Genomic DNA, 14,831 nt, shown 5'->3' with positions numbered 1-14,831 from the left:
TCAAACATGAGGCTAAGAACATTCAAGTTAAGACCTTTTGCACACTAGCTCATAAGTTCAAGACCAAATGAGCACCACATCAAACTCTAGAGTTCCTCAAACTCCAAGAGCACTCAAGAATGGGACCAAATCATCCAAAAACGGGCTCAAACATCAAACAAGAAACACAAAGGTGAAGATATGAATTTTATACCTCTAATAACTCAGAAATATGAAGAAGATCATGGATCCAAGTTTGCTCCTTGCTTCCTTTCACCAAAATGAACCACCTTGTTCTTCAAGTTTCACCAAATGAAGCAAACAACCTCAAGATATAGCCACCAAGCTCATTTCCATGGAAGAGATGCTAGGGTTTCGAGAGGAAGGAATCGAGGTTAAAGAAGACGACCTAAAATGGGGATTAAGATGCTTAAATATGGATGAAACGCTAGAATATGTGGGCTTGGGCCTGAACATGCGCCACGTCGTAGTCATCCATTGTCATGTCGTGGTGAGCCTAAAAAACATGCGTTCAAAAAATATCACGCCACGTCGTGAGCATCCAAGCCCCACGTCGTGGCTGAGGGTCTACTCCAAAAATCCTTATTTGATTCCTTAAGTCTTTGCCCACCTTCTTTGAAAAACAGAATATTACATGTCATCACCACAATGAACTTGGTACACCCACCACACCTCATCACCATTTTCGTTAAATAAATAAATAAATTGAAGTCCTAGATTTCAATATGAAAGTTAAAAGTTTAAATATAAAGAAAATTAAATTATAGAAAACAAGGTTACATAAATTTAAATAAAACGAAAATTATAAAGTATGAAATTTAATTTTTATCTTCAGCATGTGTATGTGTGGACGGAAACAATTTCGAAAAATTACACAACTAATACCAAGCATTGATATAGGTAAAATGTTCACGGTTAAGTTGAGATTTCTTGTATTGTTTCAGTGTCGCATCAATGACCCAAAAGTCGTTACTCCTATTTAGATGTGTGTTTTTTTATGTTATTGTAAATGTCGTTGAATTTTGTTGTTTTTATCCGCATATCGCGTCATTTTGACAAAAGTTTGTTGAGATGCCGACAAACACATATCCCCATTTCGTTGTAGAAAAGGTTTCGTATAAATTGCCAAAAAGTTTCTCTTCTTTGGAAGGGGTCTTCGGACACCGAAAATGGAAGCAGGAGCTTCTTCCTTTTTATTCTAAGGTTATTGAATTTGAAATTTTAATGGTTGTGAAAATTGTTCTATGATAGGGAGCAGGGCCGGCTTAATGTATTAGAAAGTTAAGTTAGGGCTTAGGGCCCCATTTTGTAAAGGGCCCCCTACTTATCCAAATCATTTAATATCTGATTTTTGATTCCTTCTTCTCCATTCGCTGATATGTATGCCTCCATTCACTGATATGCACGCCCGACGACTCAAATCAAAAGCGATAATCACACTTCTATTCTTCTTCCTTCCTTCTCCATTCTCGCACTTTGAATATTGATTATCGATTTTGGGCTTCTACAATCTCGATTCTTGAACACTGAAAGGCTTCCTGAACCGCTGCAATTTTTTCCTTCTCCACTCTCCGCTTCTCTGATTCTTCATTGTTCAAAAATCTCTGATGATTCATTGATTCAAGGTATGTGCAATGTTTTTACTTGATTTTTTTCATCTGATTATCTATTAGGATTAAAAGCGGATTAGGGTTAATTTTCCCATTATCTAATTTTCCATTGTTTTTTTGTTTATTGATTAATGCTCGGTTTCTTTGTTTCTCATTGATTTTTGATTTTTGTGTTAGTGTTTCCACTCATATTTTGAGTTGTTGGCTTGCTGCTTGAAACTAAGGAATGTTGTCCTTTTAATTATAACACTGGAAGTTTGATTTTGTGATTTTCGATTTCTTTGTTCTTTTGTTTATGTAACTTGAAGCTAAAGAATGTTGGTTATTGATCGTTTTCTATGCATGTGGCTTGTTCATTTGATTTCTATGTTAGAGTTGTATATATTTGAGTTAAAATAATCCTACAAGGTTGAGTTCTCTATTTAATTAAAACTCTGCAAGAATGGAAGTTTAAATAGAAAAAAATAACATTCACTTTTATATTTGTTTTTATTATAGAATTGAAGTACAGTATAGACAAAAGGGCCCTAAATTTTTGGTTGGCTTAGAGCCTCCAACCTCGTTGAGCCGCCCCTGATAGGGAGTAAGAAATTATAAGTGAACATATTGTGGTTTGTCAAGTAAAGAAAGAAAAAATGATGTGAAATAGATTGTAGTAAATGAATATATTTAGGTAAATTGTTAAATACCTTAATGTATAGTTGTTACCTTCTTGTAATAAACTAATAATACTCATTATTATCGTTGGCCCTTTGCATCTCGTAGTAAATGGCACAAAGCATCACAGTCATAATAGGAGAGGGTTGGTGTTCACAACCGTGGTGGCCTTGCCACCTAGCCACAAAACCCGATCGTATGTAGTATACCGTTGGCCTTATCCATATTTAGATGGTAGGAAGCATGTGTTATGAATACCTTGTGAATTGGAATTGTGATGAGAAACCATATGTCAAGAAATAAGCCATCATAGCTTACGTCGTTGTGGTTTATTTTTAGTTGGGTCTAAAAGTCAATGCGAAAAGCCATGTCAAATTCACAACAACCACACTAGAAAACTCTTCGGTTGGGGTGCTACAATTTCATTTATTTTTAGTTGGGTTTAACATTAAAACCTTTTAAAAATATATACTGAAAGAATATGGAAAATCTTACATCATTAATATTTAATAGAATGAAAGAACGATTATTTGTGACATAGAAATTGACTTTTGTGCTTTATTTTACCATTGGAACTTGGAAGGTAGTAGTAACGCGTGGCTCTTTGAAATCAAATTAAATCTATGAAGCTTTCAATGCAAATGATAGTAAAAATATTTACAAAAAGTTGTAGTTTATAAAATGGTTAATTGTTAAACAAAAACAAAAAAAAAAAAAAAAACAAAAAAACAAAAAAAAAAAAAAAAAAAACTTATTTTATGATTTAAATTACAACTTTTTTAGTTCAATAAAAAATTCCTATACTTTTTCATTTTTTATTTGGCTATTTTAACATTTATTTATTAATATTTTCCAGACTTTACATAAGTTATTTTTGGAAAAACGCTTTATTCTCTTTTTTTTTTTAGGAAAAAATTTCATATATGTTTTTCTTAAACACCAAAATATATTATTTGTCTAACTTAGGGGTGGCAAATCGGGCCACGACACAACACGACAAGGTTTTATGTAACACGAACATGACACGACACAACGTCGTGTTTTTTTAACTAACACGAAAATGAAACGATTAAAAAACGATAAACACAACACGATGATAAAGATAACATAATAAAAACATTAGTTTATTTAATTAATATTTAATCATAAATAACACGAAAAACACGACAAATAAATGCTAATTGTGTCAATTTCGTGTCGAATTTTAAACACGAACACGACACGACATCGTGTTTTTTACACTTAACACGAATTCAAATTTCAGTTTCATCCCAATTTCGTTTCGTTTCGTGTATTTTTGTCGTGTCGTGTCAACAATTGTCATCCCTATTCATATATACCCTTATTAAACATAGAGCTCGCAATGGATCGATCTAGGTTTGGTTGGGTTTGGGTTCAACCCAACCCACCCTGTTTATATAAATGAGTTGATATTTCCAACCCAACCTAACATTTTAGATAAATGGATTGTCATCGGGTTGACCTGTTTATGTAACTTCCGACCCAACCTACTACATAAATTGGTTAAACTTGGATTAACCCATTAAAAAAAAAAAAAAAAAACCTTAACTAAAGTTTGCACCACTTAAATTAGTTTCAAACGTAAATACAGTTTCAAAATATGATAAAAGCATAATCTTAATTCACAAATACATATAAATTGTTCAAATAACATTCAAAATGTTTAATTTCAAAGTGATTTTGGAGAGTGACTAGTATTATTGGTGTTAAGAAAAAAGATTGTATTTTTTTAAACATAAATAATAATACAGCATTATAATTTATAAATTAATATTTTGAATAATACATGATAATATTCAATTAATTATTAAATTAAATATATATTAAAGTTAAATGGATTGACGAGTTGAAAACAAGTTGATAATATATATCCAACCCAACTTATTTAAATAAATAGGTTGAGTAGGTTGACCAATTTAACTTAAACAGGTTAAAAATCTAAATTCAACCCGCTAATTTTGGGTTGTGTTAGTGGGTTGGGTCGATTTTTTTTTGCTCTAATTAAATACCAAAATATCATATTTTGTCCAATTTAATTTCTAAATATCATATTTGTCATTCTTAAAATTTTAAAATATCTTATATATCATTCTTAAACATCAAAATATTATATATATGTCATTTCTTAAATATCAAAATATCATATATGTCCTTCTTAAACATCAAAACATCAAGGTAATATTTAAAATATTATCTATCTATAACATGAAATTATACTTTTTTGGAAAACAAAACCTTAACTTTTCTTTTTTTTTTTTTCAAAAAATAACCTTTGAAAAAAGAAATTAGTTTCAACCAATTCTTTTTTGGAAAATAAAAGTTAAGGATTCTCTATACAAAAATTATGTAAAACTGAAATATTAACGGTAACCCGTTAAAAGTGTCAAATCATAGAAAAGGAAAATATAAAGGATATTTTGAAAATACAAATAAGTTTAAGTTTAAACATACAATATCATAAAATGTTAGGTATTTTATAGAATTAACCATGTATAAAAAGAAAAGGAATTCTAAACCAAAAACGTTGGACTCGCTTTTATATTATAATATAATTAAATAAAAACATGCAATCATAAAGACAAATCAAAATAAAATAAACACAGCCAAATACATAATCACTGCCTTAATCCTATGTATTTAGTGTTTTCCGGTAAGCGGGCACGTAGAAACATGGTTATTCTAGAAACAAAACGGATAACAATATGATGTCTCAGCAGCTGCAGGTGGCAATGGGTCGATTTGAGTTGGGTTCGGGTTTAACCCATTTAATAATTGGGTTGAAAATTTCGATCCAACCCAACCTGTTTATTTAAATGGGGTGATATTTCCAACCCAACCCAACCTTTAAGATAAATGGGTTATCACCCGGTTGACATGTTTATGTAATTTCCGATCTAACCTATGAAATAAATGGTTTAAACTTCGGTTAACCCATTTAAAATCAGCTAAATAAATTATATAATTAAACATTATACCACTTAAATTATAAAACATAAATAAAACTTCATAATTATGACAAAAGCACAATCATAATTCATAAATACAAATAACTTGTTCAAATAAGATTAAAAATGTTTAGATTCATAGTAATTTTAGAGAGTGACCAATATTATCGGCGTTAAAAAATGATGAAAATTATGATTGAATTTTATTAAACATAGGTAATAATAATGCAACATTATAATTTACAAATTAATACTTTGATTAATAATTGATATTATTCGAATAATATTAAATTATATATATATATATATATATATATATATATATATATATATATATATATATATATATATATATATATATTAAAGTTAAATGGATTAACGGGTTGAAACCGAATTAATAATTTTTATCCAATCCAAACTATTTAATTAATAGGGTTAAACAGATTTACCCATTTAAATTAAATAGGTTGAAAATCTCAATCCAACCCATTAATTTTGGGTTGGATTTACGGGATAGTTCAATTTTTGTCGTTACTAGTCTCAAGCTCCCATTAAAATGGTCATCATGAATGCATGAAAAGCCCGCCAAGACTTTATTTTCATAATTCCTATTTGGTTGTCTTAAGTCTTCAAATTTGTTTTTTTAATACAATTTTTATCAAAATTAATCTACTATTATTACATGAAAATTTACATTACAATATAACAAATAAACGACAAGCATGGCGCATAATAATTAATATTACATAACCGAAAAATAATACAAAACATCACAAACATAGAATAAAAAATAACACTTCAAAGCTCAATTTCAACAGTCTACTCGAGAATATGATGACGCGAAAAAAATATAATAAGAAACAAACTAAAATTTAAAGTCACTCAATCTTTACTATAAAAAAACCAACTTTAATATTAATTTAAACCCTTTTGAAAATTTCAATATGTATATTTCATACACACAATATCCTATTTACCATCTTAAAATCAGTCTTAAGTTTTCAATCTATTGGAAGGTAGTGTGTTATATACACATTTGAAATCAAATGTCAGCTGCATTGAAAATTCAGGTTGTATGTTATATACACATAGCCTTTGAAATCAAATGTCACCTACATTGAAAATCCAAGAAGCTTCCAATGCCTGATAATATTCTCAATTTTTAAGTTATTGTATGTATGCTCTCTTATACTTGTAAAAACATTTACAAAAAAGTTTAGTTGTATATAAACAAGGAATTTTGAGCTAAAAACGTTGGACTCGTTTTTTATATTATAATTAATAAAATTCAACCCATATTATTAAATACAAGCACTACATCTCTATTATTATTTTTCGTTATCTTAAGATTAGAACCCACAAGTTCATCTTCATTTTTCCAAATATTTTATAGAGTCAAATAATGACAAATTTTTATAAGGCAGGGTTTAAATTACAACAACAAAACAAATCATATGAGAAACCAACAGACTCCACAACCAATAAAATAATAAAAGGTAAGAGTGTCTATATCATATCCCCACGACCTCATAAAGTTCGAGTATTTATTATTATTGTGTCACTTTTGTAGTCTTTGAAAAAAAGCCTTTTCATGATTCACAACCACCACATATAAATAACAAATTAATAATATAATTTACAAGAGACTTTGTCCTTTTACCTAAAATATATCAAATTAATATTTACATGAAAATTCAAAAATAATATTGTTTACATTATTATACACTCGGGAAAACTTAATCTTTCCAAATCATTTCCTCATTTAAAAACTTTAATTAATTATGTGTTAAATCTCATAAAAGTATACTTAATTGAATATGACAAAGTGTCGAGCTCAGTTACTTTCGGGTGGTATGGAGACAAATAAATTAACACGAAAGTTTAAATAATAATAATAATAATAATAATAATAATAATAATAATAATAATAATAATAATAATAATAATAATAATAATAATAATAATATCGTGCGTACAAAACCAAAATATAGGACATGAGCTTTTGAAATTAAATTCCACCTACTTTGAAAAATCTAAAAAGCTTCCGATGCTAATAATATACATTCTTTTCATTTTCCAATTTTTTATTTTTTATTTTTTATTTTCATTTCCCAGTTTATTGTTTATGTTTTGTCTTATAGTTATGAAAATATTAGTACTAAAAAAAGTCATATACTCTAAAAATAGTGAAATTTAAGCCAAAAACGTTGGACACATACTATAATTAAAAAATGTTCCAATCCTTATTATTAAATACAATCACCACATTTTAAACATCATGTAGATGTAGTTGCCATTTTATTTTAATAAATTACATTTCATATTTATAAGTTACATCTATATTAATATTTTTCATTATCTCTTACAGATTGGAACCCATAAAATAAAAATAAATAACAAAAGTAAGAAAACATCATGTAATCTGTCTTTTTAAAATAATATAAAAAAACAAATACGTGTCCAAAAAAAAAATCCTTTTTTTTTCAAGTTAATAATACTAGGGTAATATCCTCCACGAGTACATTACCATTTAATGTAATTCTATAAGTAACATCAAATCCTTCTAAATTCACGTGATAAATTGTATCATGAGATTCATTTGTAGAAGATTCTTCTTCTTCTTCATCTTGGATTCTTTGTGATACCGATCTTATGTCCCATGAAAGCACTTGTTTTATTAAACTTTTAAATTCTTCGGGTGATTTATATAACGACTTCTTAACCTACAAATACATAAATGAACACAGAATCATTTATTTTTTATTTTATTTTTCTTTATTTAATGGACTTAATCAACTAATCCTGACGTTTGTTTATCTTTATTATATACAAAAATGAAAAATAAGTCGGGAAAAAGAGGCTTTCCAAAATCCTTTTTTTTTTTTGGAAAATTTGTCCTTTGTTTATTTTTCCATTTACTTTCCTAAGGTGTGTCATTTTCCCACATAGTTTTAAAGTAAATTACATTTTTGGTCCCTAGGTATAGTTGATTTTTGCAATTTTGGTCCTTATTTGAGGCTTTTGTAACGTTTTTGGTCCCTCTTTCAAGTTAAATGACTATTTTTTGGTACCTGGATAGCTGATTTTTGCAAATTTGGTTCCAAAATAGAAGTCATTTTACTTAAGAGTAACTTACATTTTTAGTCCCTAGGTATAGCTGATTTTGCAATTTGGGTACTATAAATTTTTCTTTTGCAACTTTGGTCCTTATATGAGGTTCTTGTAAACACTTTTGGTCACTGTTCCAAGTAAAATTACTACTTTTGGTCCCTGAGTATCATTGATTTTTGCAAATAAGGTCCTAAAAATATAATCATTTTACTTCAAACTAGGACCAAAAACGTTACAAAAACCTCAAACAAGGTCCAAAATTGAACGAGAAAACCTTATGGGAACAAAAAATTGAAAAAATTATACTTAGAAACCAAAGATGTAATTTACCATTTTTCTTGGAGCATAGACCAAAAATGCTTACGAAAACACCAAATACAGACCAAAAGGGTAAAATTTAAAAAATCAATGATACTCAAGGACCAAAAATGTAATTTACTGTGCATATATTAAAGAGGATGAAAACACTTACCATTGCAGGCCAATAACGAGTTAAAGTTGCTAAAAAATCGTCAGAGAAATCAACAGATCCCACAGCCAACATATCATCCATCTATTTAAAAAAATATATTAAAATTTCAAAAAAGGAAATTATCATCCATGATAAAAAGGGTAAATGGGTAATTAATACAATACCTTAACCCAATTGGGTACTATTGCTTCTTTGATGCTGTCACAGTATGGTAGATAGGGCTTCACATCCAGAACAGGCTATTCACAATTTCACATTTCACAACATTATTATTCTTTTAAAATTATATTTTTATTTTATTTTATTTATTATTAATAAATATTAAGTTTGTAATGGAAAAGAAATGACTTACAGTGCCATTAACTAAATCCACACCAGAAAGCAGGATGCTATTTCCTTGAATAGACTCCACCTAAATAATTAAATTTTATATATATCTTGTAATGATTATTATTTATTAAACATAAATAATATATGATTCAACTTACTTTTGCAACTGTAAGACCAATTGGACATGGGCGATGTGGTGATCTTGTAGCAAAGAGCCCTTTCTTTTCACCTTTCAATCTTGGTACTCTTACCTTAAGATTTTTAAAATAAAATAAAAAAATAAAATTGAGGGAAATAGAACAAGACATACACATTACATAATACATACCTTTGCTTTCAACTTAGACCTAGATGGATGTTTCCATAACTTTTCAAGATCTGTATTGAGATGAAAAACATATATGATCCAACAATGGGAATACTCTTCAAGACCTTCAAGAGAAGATGGTGGGACCCGCGATGTATCAAATGTCAAAAGTGCCCTTGCAAGAGGTACAATTAGAGGTTGCCTTGGTGTTCCATTCCTGTGTATTTCAAAAAAAATTGATGAATTTATAAGTGAGCAGAATCATTGGGTATTAACATGTCAATTCATGAACATGTTCATAAGAGTAGCACATTTGGGGCATGGCAATTGGCATATTTCTTAATTGAAGCTTTTGAAATGTTATACATTTGATTATGGAATTGTGTTGGGAGTTTAATATTGAAAGAGACTTGAAAATTGTAACAATTACCTCGTAGAGAAACACGATCTGATGATGGCAATAGTAGCCATGGGATAAATCGTCTCCAAGTTCTCCGTTTTAGCTTGGAGCATAGCTTTTCTTAAATCCTGTTCATATATGATTGTTGAAAATTAAAACAAATGAGCTTCGAATTGCAAAACAGGGGACACATTTACGAAATCAAAAAGGGGGTTTGCCGTTTGTGTGGGTTTAACCTGTTGAGCTCTAATTCGGCCCTGCCTCTCAGCAGCACACTTTTCTAATGATTCCTTCAGAGATTTTTGAAGCTCCTTTATAAGCTTATCAACGGAATCTTGCGTTCTTCTCTTACTCCAGTAGTAAACTGAAAGATATCAGATTGAATGATATATTGTCTAAGGAGTTGATGAAAACATGAGAATATGTTACCCGAGACGGCGGCGGATGTAGAAACGGTGGCGAGGGCGAGTGTGACGGATAAAGTCAGCCATTTTGAGGTTTCAGTAGAGCTCGCCATTGACACCATGAACAGTGAGCTCCAAAAAAACGAGGGCTCACTTCATTCGTGCAATATTGATGAAAGGTAAGTTATGAGTATGGTCCCTTTACTATATGCTGGTGTCACTTATAGTTAACTGACTTAATTTTACACTTTAACCCTAACTGACTTACAGTTTTACAATTTTAACTCTGATTTCCTATATAGTTTTTTTTTATGGGTAAAACGACAAAAAATACCTTAACTTTTTTACTAATTTTTATTATTATTCTCAAGTTTTTAGTCTTAAACCAGTCGTTTACTTTTATTTGTAACATATTTATGTATAAAAAATGGATATCGACTAAAATAAACCTAATTTTAGTTTGGATCTAAACAAAAATATCATTTTTTGCGTTATTGGTGAAATGACCACTTAATTTGGACCACAATGTTCTAGACAAAAACGCTTTGTTGGAGTGTTGGTGGATTGACATGAGTTGACATAAAGTTCTTGGATATCTAACATGTGAGACTTACTTTTTAGTAAGTTTATTCTGGATGTTATCTTGTTCCAAACAAGAGCAAGTTGTTATGAAGCGTTGGTACATTGGTGGGCTGACATGAGTGACGTAAAGTGATTCAAAATCTGACATGTCATACTTAACTTTTAGCAAGTTCATTACTGGTAACGTTATGAACATACATTTCGAACTATTATTTTGAAGTATGCTTGTATATGTGAATATATCTTGGTTAAGGAATAGAGATCTATATCACCACAGATAGAATTTTAAACTGAAAATGTGTTCGTCCAAAAGATGCACGAATTGAGCTTAATGCGTATGTTATTGAATTTAATGTTTATGTTTTCAAACATCATACCAATCAATTTAAGGAAGACACATAACAACACAAATAAATAGGAAATCATTTTTTCCTACACATATAACAAAATACATTACAATGTGCAACATAAACCATAAACTTTAAATCGTAACGGAACACAATATTTTCATAAACAATCCATAAACCTAAAACCTAAATTGTAATACAAAACATTGTGTAAGTTTACTTGGTCTAGATATACATGTTACTTTGCGACCAAAATATCGGAATACACATTCAGGTCCAAAATTTGATGATATGTTCCGGATTATGGCGAACTCTTTTTGAACAATCTTTTGGAATATTTTTGTTATGGCCTCATACATCTAAACAAGGGTGTACTCTTTGAAACCAGTGCAATATAACATGAGTAGAAACGAAATGCAATATAACATGAGTAGAAACCAAATGGATGATATGTTACAGTTACAACTTTGAAAAAACTATAATTTCTAATTTCATGTCCGAATGACACTTCCGACATTCAGAATAACATTGGTAAAACTCAAAACATTACTAATGACAAAGTATATTAACGATATAAGAGAATTATTTGTTGGCATTTTGAGTAATTCATGGTGATTCCAATCAATCTCTCGGAGTAGAATTAAGAGAAAATTCTTGAGAGGGGATTATGTAAATGAAAATGAAATCAACTTTTCCAAAATTGTTTGTTCCCGATCTTATGAATACGGTGAGATATGTTATATTCCGGCACCCTGCCTTACCTATTTTTTAGTCTAAACAACATTAAATATGTATCGAACAACATGTTATGAATATTGTAATCATTTTTCAAAACTACCAAAACTCTTGTCATTTTGTATAATAAGTTAATAACTTCATTTCTAAATTTACATTAAGAATATCACCAAAAAAACATTCTTTTGCTCATCAACACTTACAAAAGTTCATAAAAATAGATCTTGAAGTGTAATGCGAAGGGGACAAAGACAGGCTGTCGCTATCTTGAAAGATCATAAAAGATCTTCTAGTAACATGAAATACGGAGTTGCTTGGAGTAGAAAAAATATAATATTTCAACTTAATTAAGTAATTAAGCAGATGGGTATGAAGTATAAACAAGTACGTATAATTCAGATTTGTAGTATGGGTAAAAGCTGAAGATATAGACACCCACAGCCTTATAATTTCCCTTTCCTTTTCAATTGAACAGGTACGCCTATCTCTGTGTTAACTTCTTTAATTCCATTTTTATTTTATCTCTTTCTGTAGCTATTTCGTCATAAAGATTCTATATGGGTTTGGTGCAGATTGAGATGTCAATAAATGATATTTTTTTCCAACTAAATCTGTCAAGAAATTGATTGATTCAAATAAAAAAGATTTTAAACTCTTGAGCGAATTCCCACTTCTAGAAAGAGGTTCTAATGGAACTGTATGTTTGTCTATACGCTCAAGTCGAAGACTTTTTGATCTTCTTGAAATCAACTCTTCTACAATTAGAAATGCCAAAATTAGGGTTTATGATTGTGTTGATCTTGTTCTTGTTATTGGCATTGCATACTGTGATATCCAATTTCACGATCTTTAAGCCTGTTATCGTATGTAGAAACAGTTCTATCCTTTCCCATAAATTTGGTCAAATCTCAAATATGGCTTCATCAAATTCGTATTCTTTCCGAAAGGTTAGATAACATAACATGCTACTTGTATTTGATTCTGTCAACAGATAGTTTCTACTCATAATTTGATCAAAGTCAAAAGATTTGTGTTCTTTCTTTCTTTCAATCAACAGATTGTTTTTCTGTTGAAATTTGATCAAACTCAACATACCCCATTTGCTAGTTTCTTTTTAAATATTGATTTTAATTATGAATCCAGAAATTCGAGTAAAATGGAAGAGGATTTAGATACTCAATGGAAACCATTGCTAGAAGAGTTCACATTCACAAAAAACTCGGCTCCTTTTAATAGCTGTCATGCTTCCACAATAGTCGAGGTAATTAATTTTCTTGACTTTCTATAATAAGTATATATATATGAGTGTTTCTTTTTTTACTTAACATAGAAAGAACAACTTAATAAAAAAAAGTCAACTGATTTTGGTTACTTTAGGTTAATAAAGACTGCTTTTTAGTAGCCTACTTTGGGGGTTCATATGAAGGGGCACCCGATGTCAAGATTTGGTTACAAATGCACAAGGTATGTATAAATTGGCATTAACTTACTTTCATTTATTTGTTTATTATGATTTTTTTACATATTTAGCCCTTCAAAACTTATCGGGCAGCGGTTTGATTCGGGCAGGATGGTTATTGGCATGCCCCTGTTATTGCTGATGAGCAACAAGATGTTCCAATGTGGAATCCTGTATTATTTAAGCTTCCCTCAAATGAGTTACTTCTCTTCTATAAAATCGGGCAAGAGGTTCAAAAGTAGGTTTCTTATTATTCATCTTCCAAATAACATTTCAAAAGTAGAAAATGGTTTTTAATGGATTTGGTGTTTTAGATGGAGTGGATGTATGAAAAGGTCATATGATAGTGGTGTAACTTGGAGTGAAAGAGAACAACTTCCTCCTGGTATCCTAGGACCAATAAAGAACAAGGTTATACATTTAATTCATTATGTTTGTGTTATTTAAGGATTTATAGGTAAAAAAAAAAAATCATGATGTTAATTAATTCTCTTGTGTTTGTTTTTTGTTTAGCCTTTGTTGCTTGAAAATGGGAAGTTACTTTGTGGTTCATCTGTTGAAAGTTGGAACTCTTGGGGTGCTTGGGTGGAGGTTTATACTTTATACTTCAACTCAATCATTACATCTTTACTCTTTAATGGTCACGAGTCAACTCAGTTTAACATTCTTGTTTTGTAAAACAGATGACTTCAGATTCAGGAAGATCATGGAAAAAAAACGGGCCAATTTACATTCAAAACGAGTCACTCAGTGTGATCCAACCGGTTCCTTACAAAACCTCAAAAGGCAATCTTCGTGTTTTATTAAGATCATTTGAGGGAATTGGTCGAGTTTGTATGTCGGAATCACTTGATGGAGGTGAAAACTGGAGTTTTGTTGTTCCAACTGAGTTACCCAATCCAAATTCAGGTCAAGATAATCGTATTTCTTATCAAAAAATGCCAAAAGTATACAATTTAAAAAACTAAATATTCAAAGATGATGTGGTTTTATTATAGGGATTGATGGTGTGAAGCTAAGTGATGGAAGGGTTTTGCTTGCTTATAATACGGTTTCCAGAGGGGTGTTGAAAGTGGCGGTTTCCGGCGATGATGGTGATTCCTGGCGGGAGGTTGTGACATTGGAGGAAACGGATGGAATGGAATTCTCATATCCGGCTGTAATTGAAGCAAGTGATGGATGTGTTCATATCACATATACATATAATCGTACACAGATCAAGGTAAATGATGCTTTTCTACTTTTCTTGATTATAAGTTTTTTGATTAAAATATTTTGCTAATTCCTTTTTTTTTTCTTTCTTTCAGCACGTTGTTCTTCAACCAAAAATGATGCTGTAATACCATGTTGATTATAAGAATGGTGGTTTATGTATTAACGTAACATCTTTGAATTTTTAAGGTGCAAGTGTTGATTAATTTATATATGTATTGCATTCTTTCACTAGAAAA

The 14,831-nt window shown here is 30.0% G+C and overlaps 2 protein-coding genes across 3 annotated transcripts; one reads left to right on the top strand and one right to left on the bottom strand.

The window, feature by feature from the left end:
• Positions 1–7,636: 7,636 nt before the first annotated feature.
• Positions 7,637–10,456, bottom strand: LOC145071098 (tRNA-thr(GGU) m(6)t(6)A37 methyltransferase). The gene is made up of 9 exons (XM_079018015.1): positions 10,283–10,456; positions 10,090–10,217; positions 9,884–9,981; positions 9,475–9,670; positions 9,305–9,397; positions 9,169–9,228; positions 8,981–9,055; positions 8,817–8,897; positions 7,637–7,956 (listed from the first exon to the last, which is right to left on the bottom strand). Exons 1-9 carry the CDS (start codon positions 10,377–10,379, stop codon positions 7,717–7,719), a joined length of 1,068 nt encoding a protein of 355 aa, XP_078874141.1. The 5' UTR covers positions 10,380–10,456; the 3' UTR covers positions 7,637–7,716.
• Positions 10,457–12,239: 1,783 nt separating this feature from the next.
• On the top strand, positions 12,240–14,802 carry LOC145065573 (BNR/Asp-box repeat family protein). 2 transcript variants are annotated; one of them, XM_079012595.1, is made up of 9 exons: positions 12,240–12,396; positions 13,065–13,182; positions 13,299–13,385; positions 13,491–13,618; positions 13,695–13,791; positions 13,894–13,971; positions 14,064–14,289; positions 14,379–14,602; positions 14,688–14,802. In XM_079012595.1, the coding sequence occupies exons 2-9, from the start codon at positions 13,078–13,080 to the stop codon at positions 14,718–14,720; spliced, it is 978 nt and encodes a 325-aa protein (XP_078868721.1). In that variant the 5' UTR covers positions 12,240–12,396; positions 13,065–13,077; the 3' UTR covers positions 14,721–14,802. The 2 variants fall into 2 exon arrangements, with proteins under 2 accessions (XP_078868721.1, XP_078868722.1); XM_079012596.1 differs by lacking the exon at positions 12,240–12,396 and adding an exon at positions 12,442–12,868.
• Positions 14,803–14,831: the final 29 nt, after the last annotated feature.

This window comes from Lactuca serriola, chromosome 8 (assembly GCF_051521515.1).
Source record: "Lactuca serriola cultivar US96UC23 chromosome 8, Lser_US96UC23_V15, whole genome shotgun sequence".
NCBI classification, from domain to species: Eukaryota; Viridiplantae; Streptophyta; class Magnoliopsida; order Asterales; family Asteraceae; genus Lactuca; species Lactuca serriola.
This window is presented reverse-complemented; position numbering and strand designations above follow the sequence as displayed.

What these genes read in the sequence shown, in the direction of transcription:
- LOC145071098 (XM_079018015.1), bottom strand. Translation starts at nt 10,379, where the DNA reads ATGGTGTCAATGGCGAGCTCTACTGAAACCTCAAAATGGCTGACTTTA. An exon ending in GCCGAATTAGAGCTCAACAG is followed by an intron (nt 9,982 to 10,089) that starts GTTAAACCCACA and finishes ATATATGAACAG; the next exon opens with GATTTAAGAAAAGCTATGCT. An exon ending in GGTCTAAGTTGAAAGCAAAG is followed by an intron (nt 9,398 to 9,474) that starts GTATGTATTATG and finishes AAAAATCTTAAG; the next exon opens with GTAAGAGTACCAAGATTGAA.
- LOC145065573 (XM_079012595.1), top strand. Translation starts at nt 13,078, where the DNA reads ATGGAAGAGGATTTAGATACTCAATGGAAACCATTGCTAGAAGAGTTC. An exon ending in TTTGGTTACAAATGCACAAG is followed by an intron (nt 13,386 to 13,490) that starts GTATGTATAAAT and finishes TGATTCGGGCAG; the next exon opens with GATGGTTATTGGCATGCCCC. An exon ending in GTTACCCAATCCAAATTCAG is followed by an intron (nt 14,290 to 14,378) that starts GTCAAGATAATC and finishes GTTTTATTATAG; the next exon opens with GGATTGATGGTGTGAAGCTA.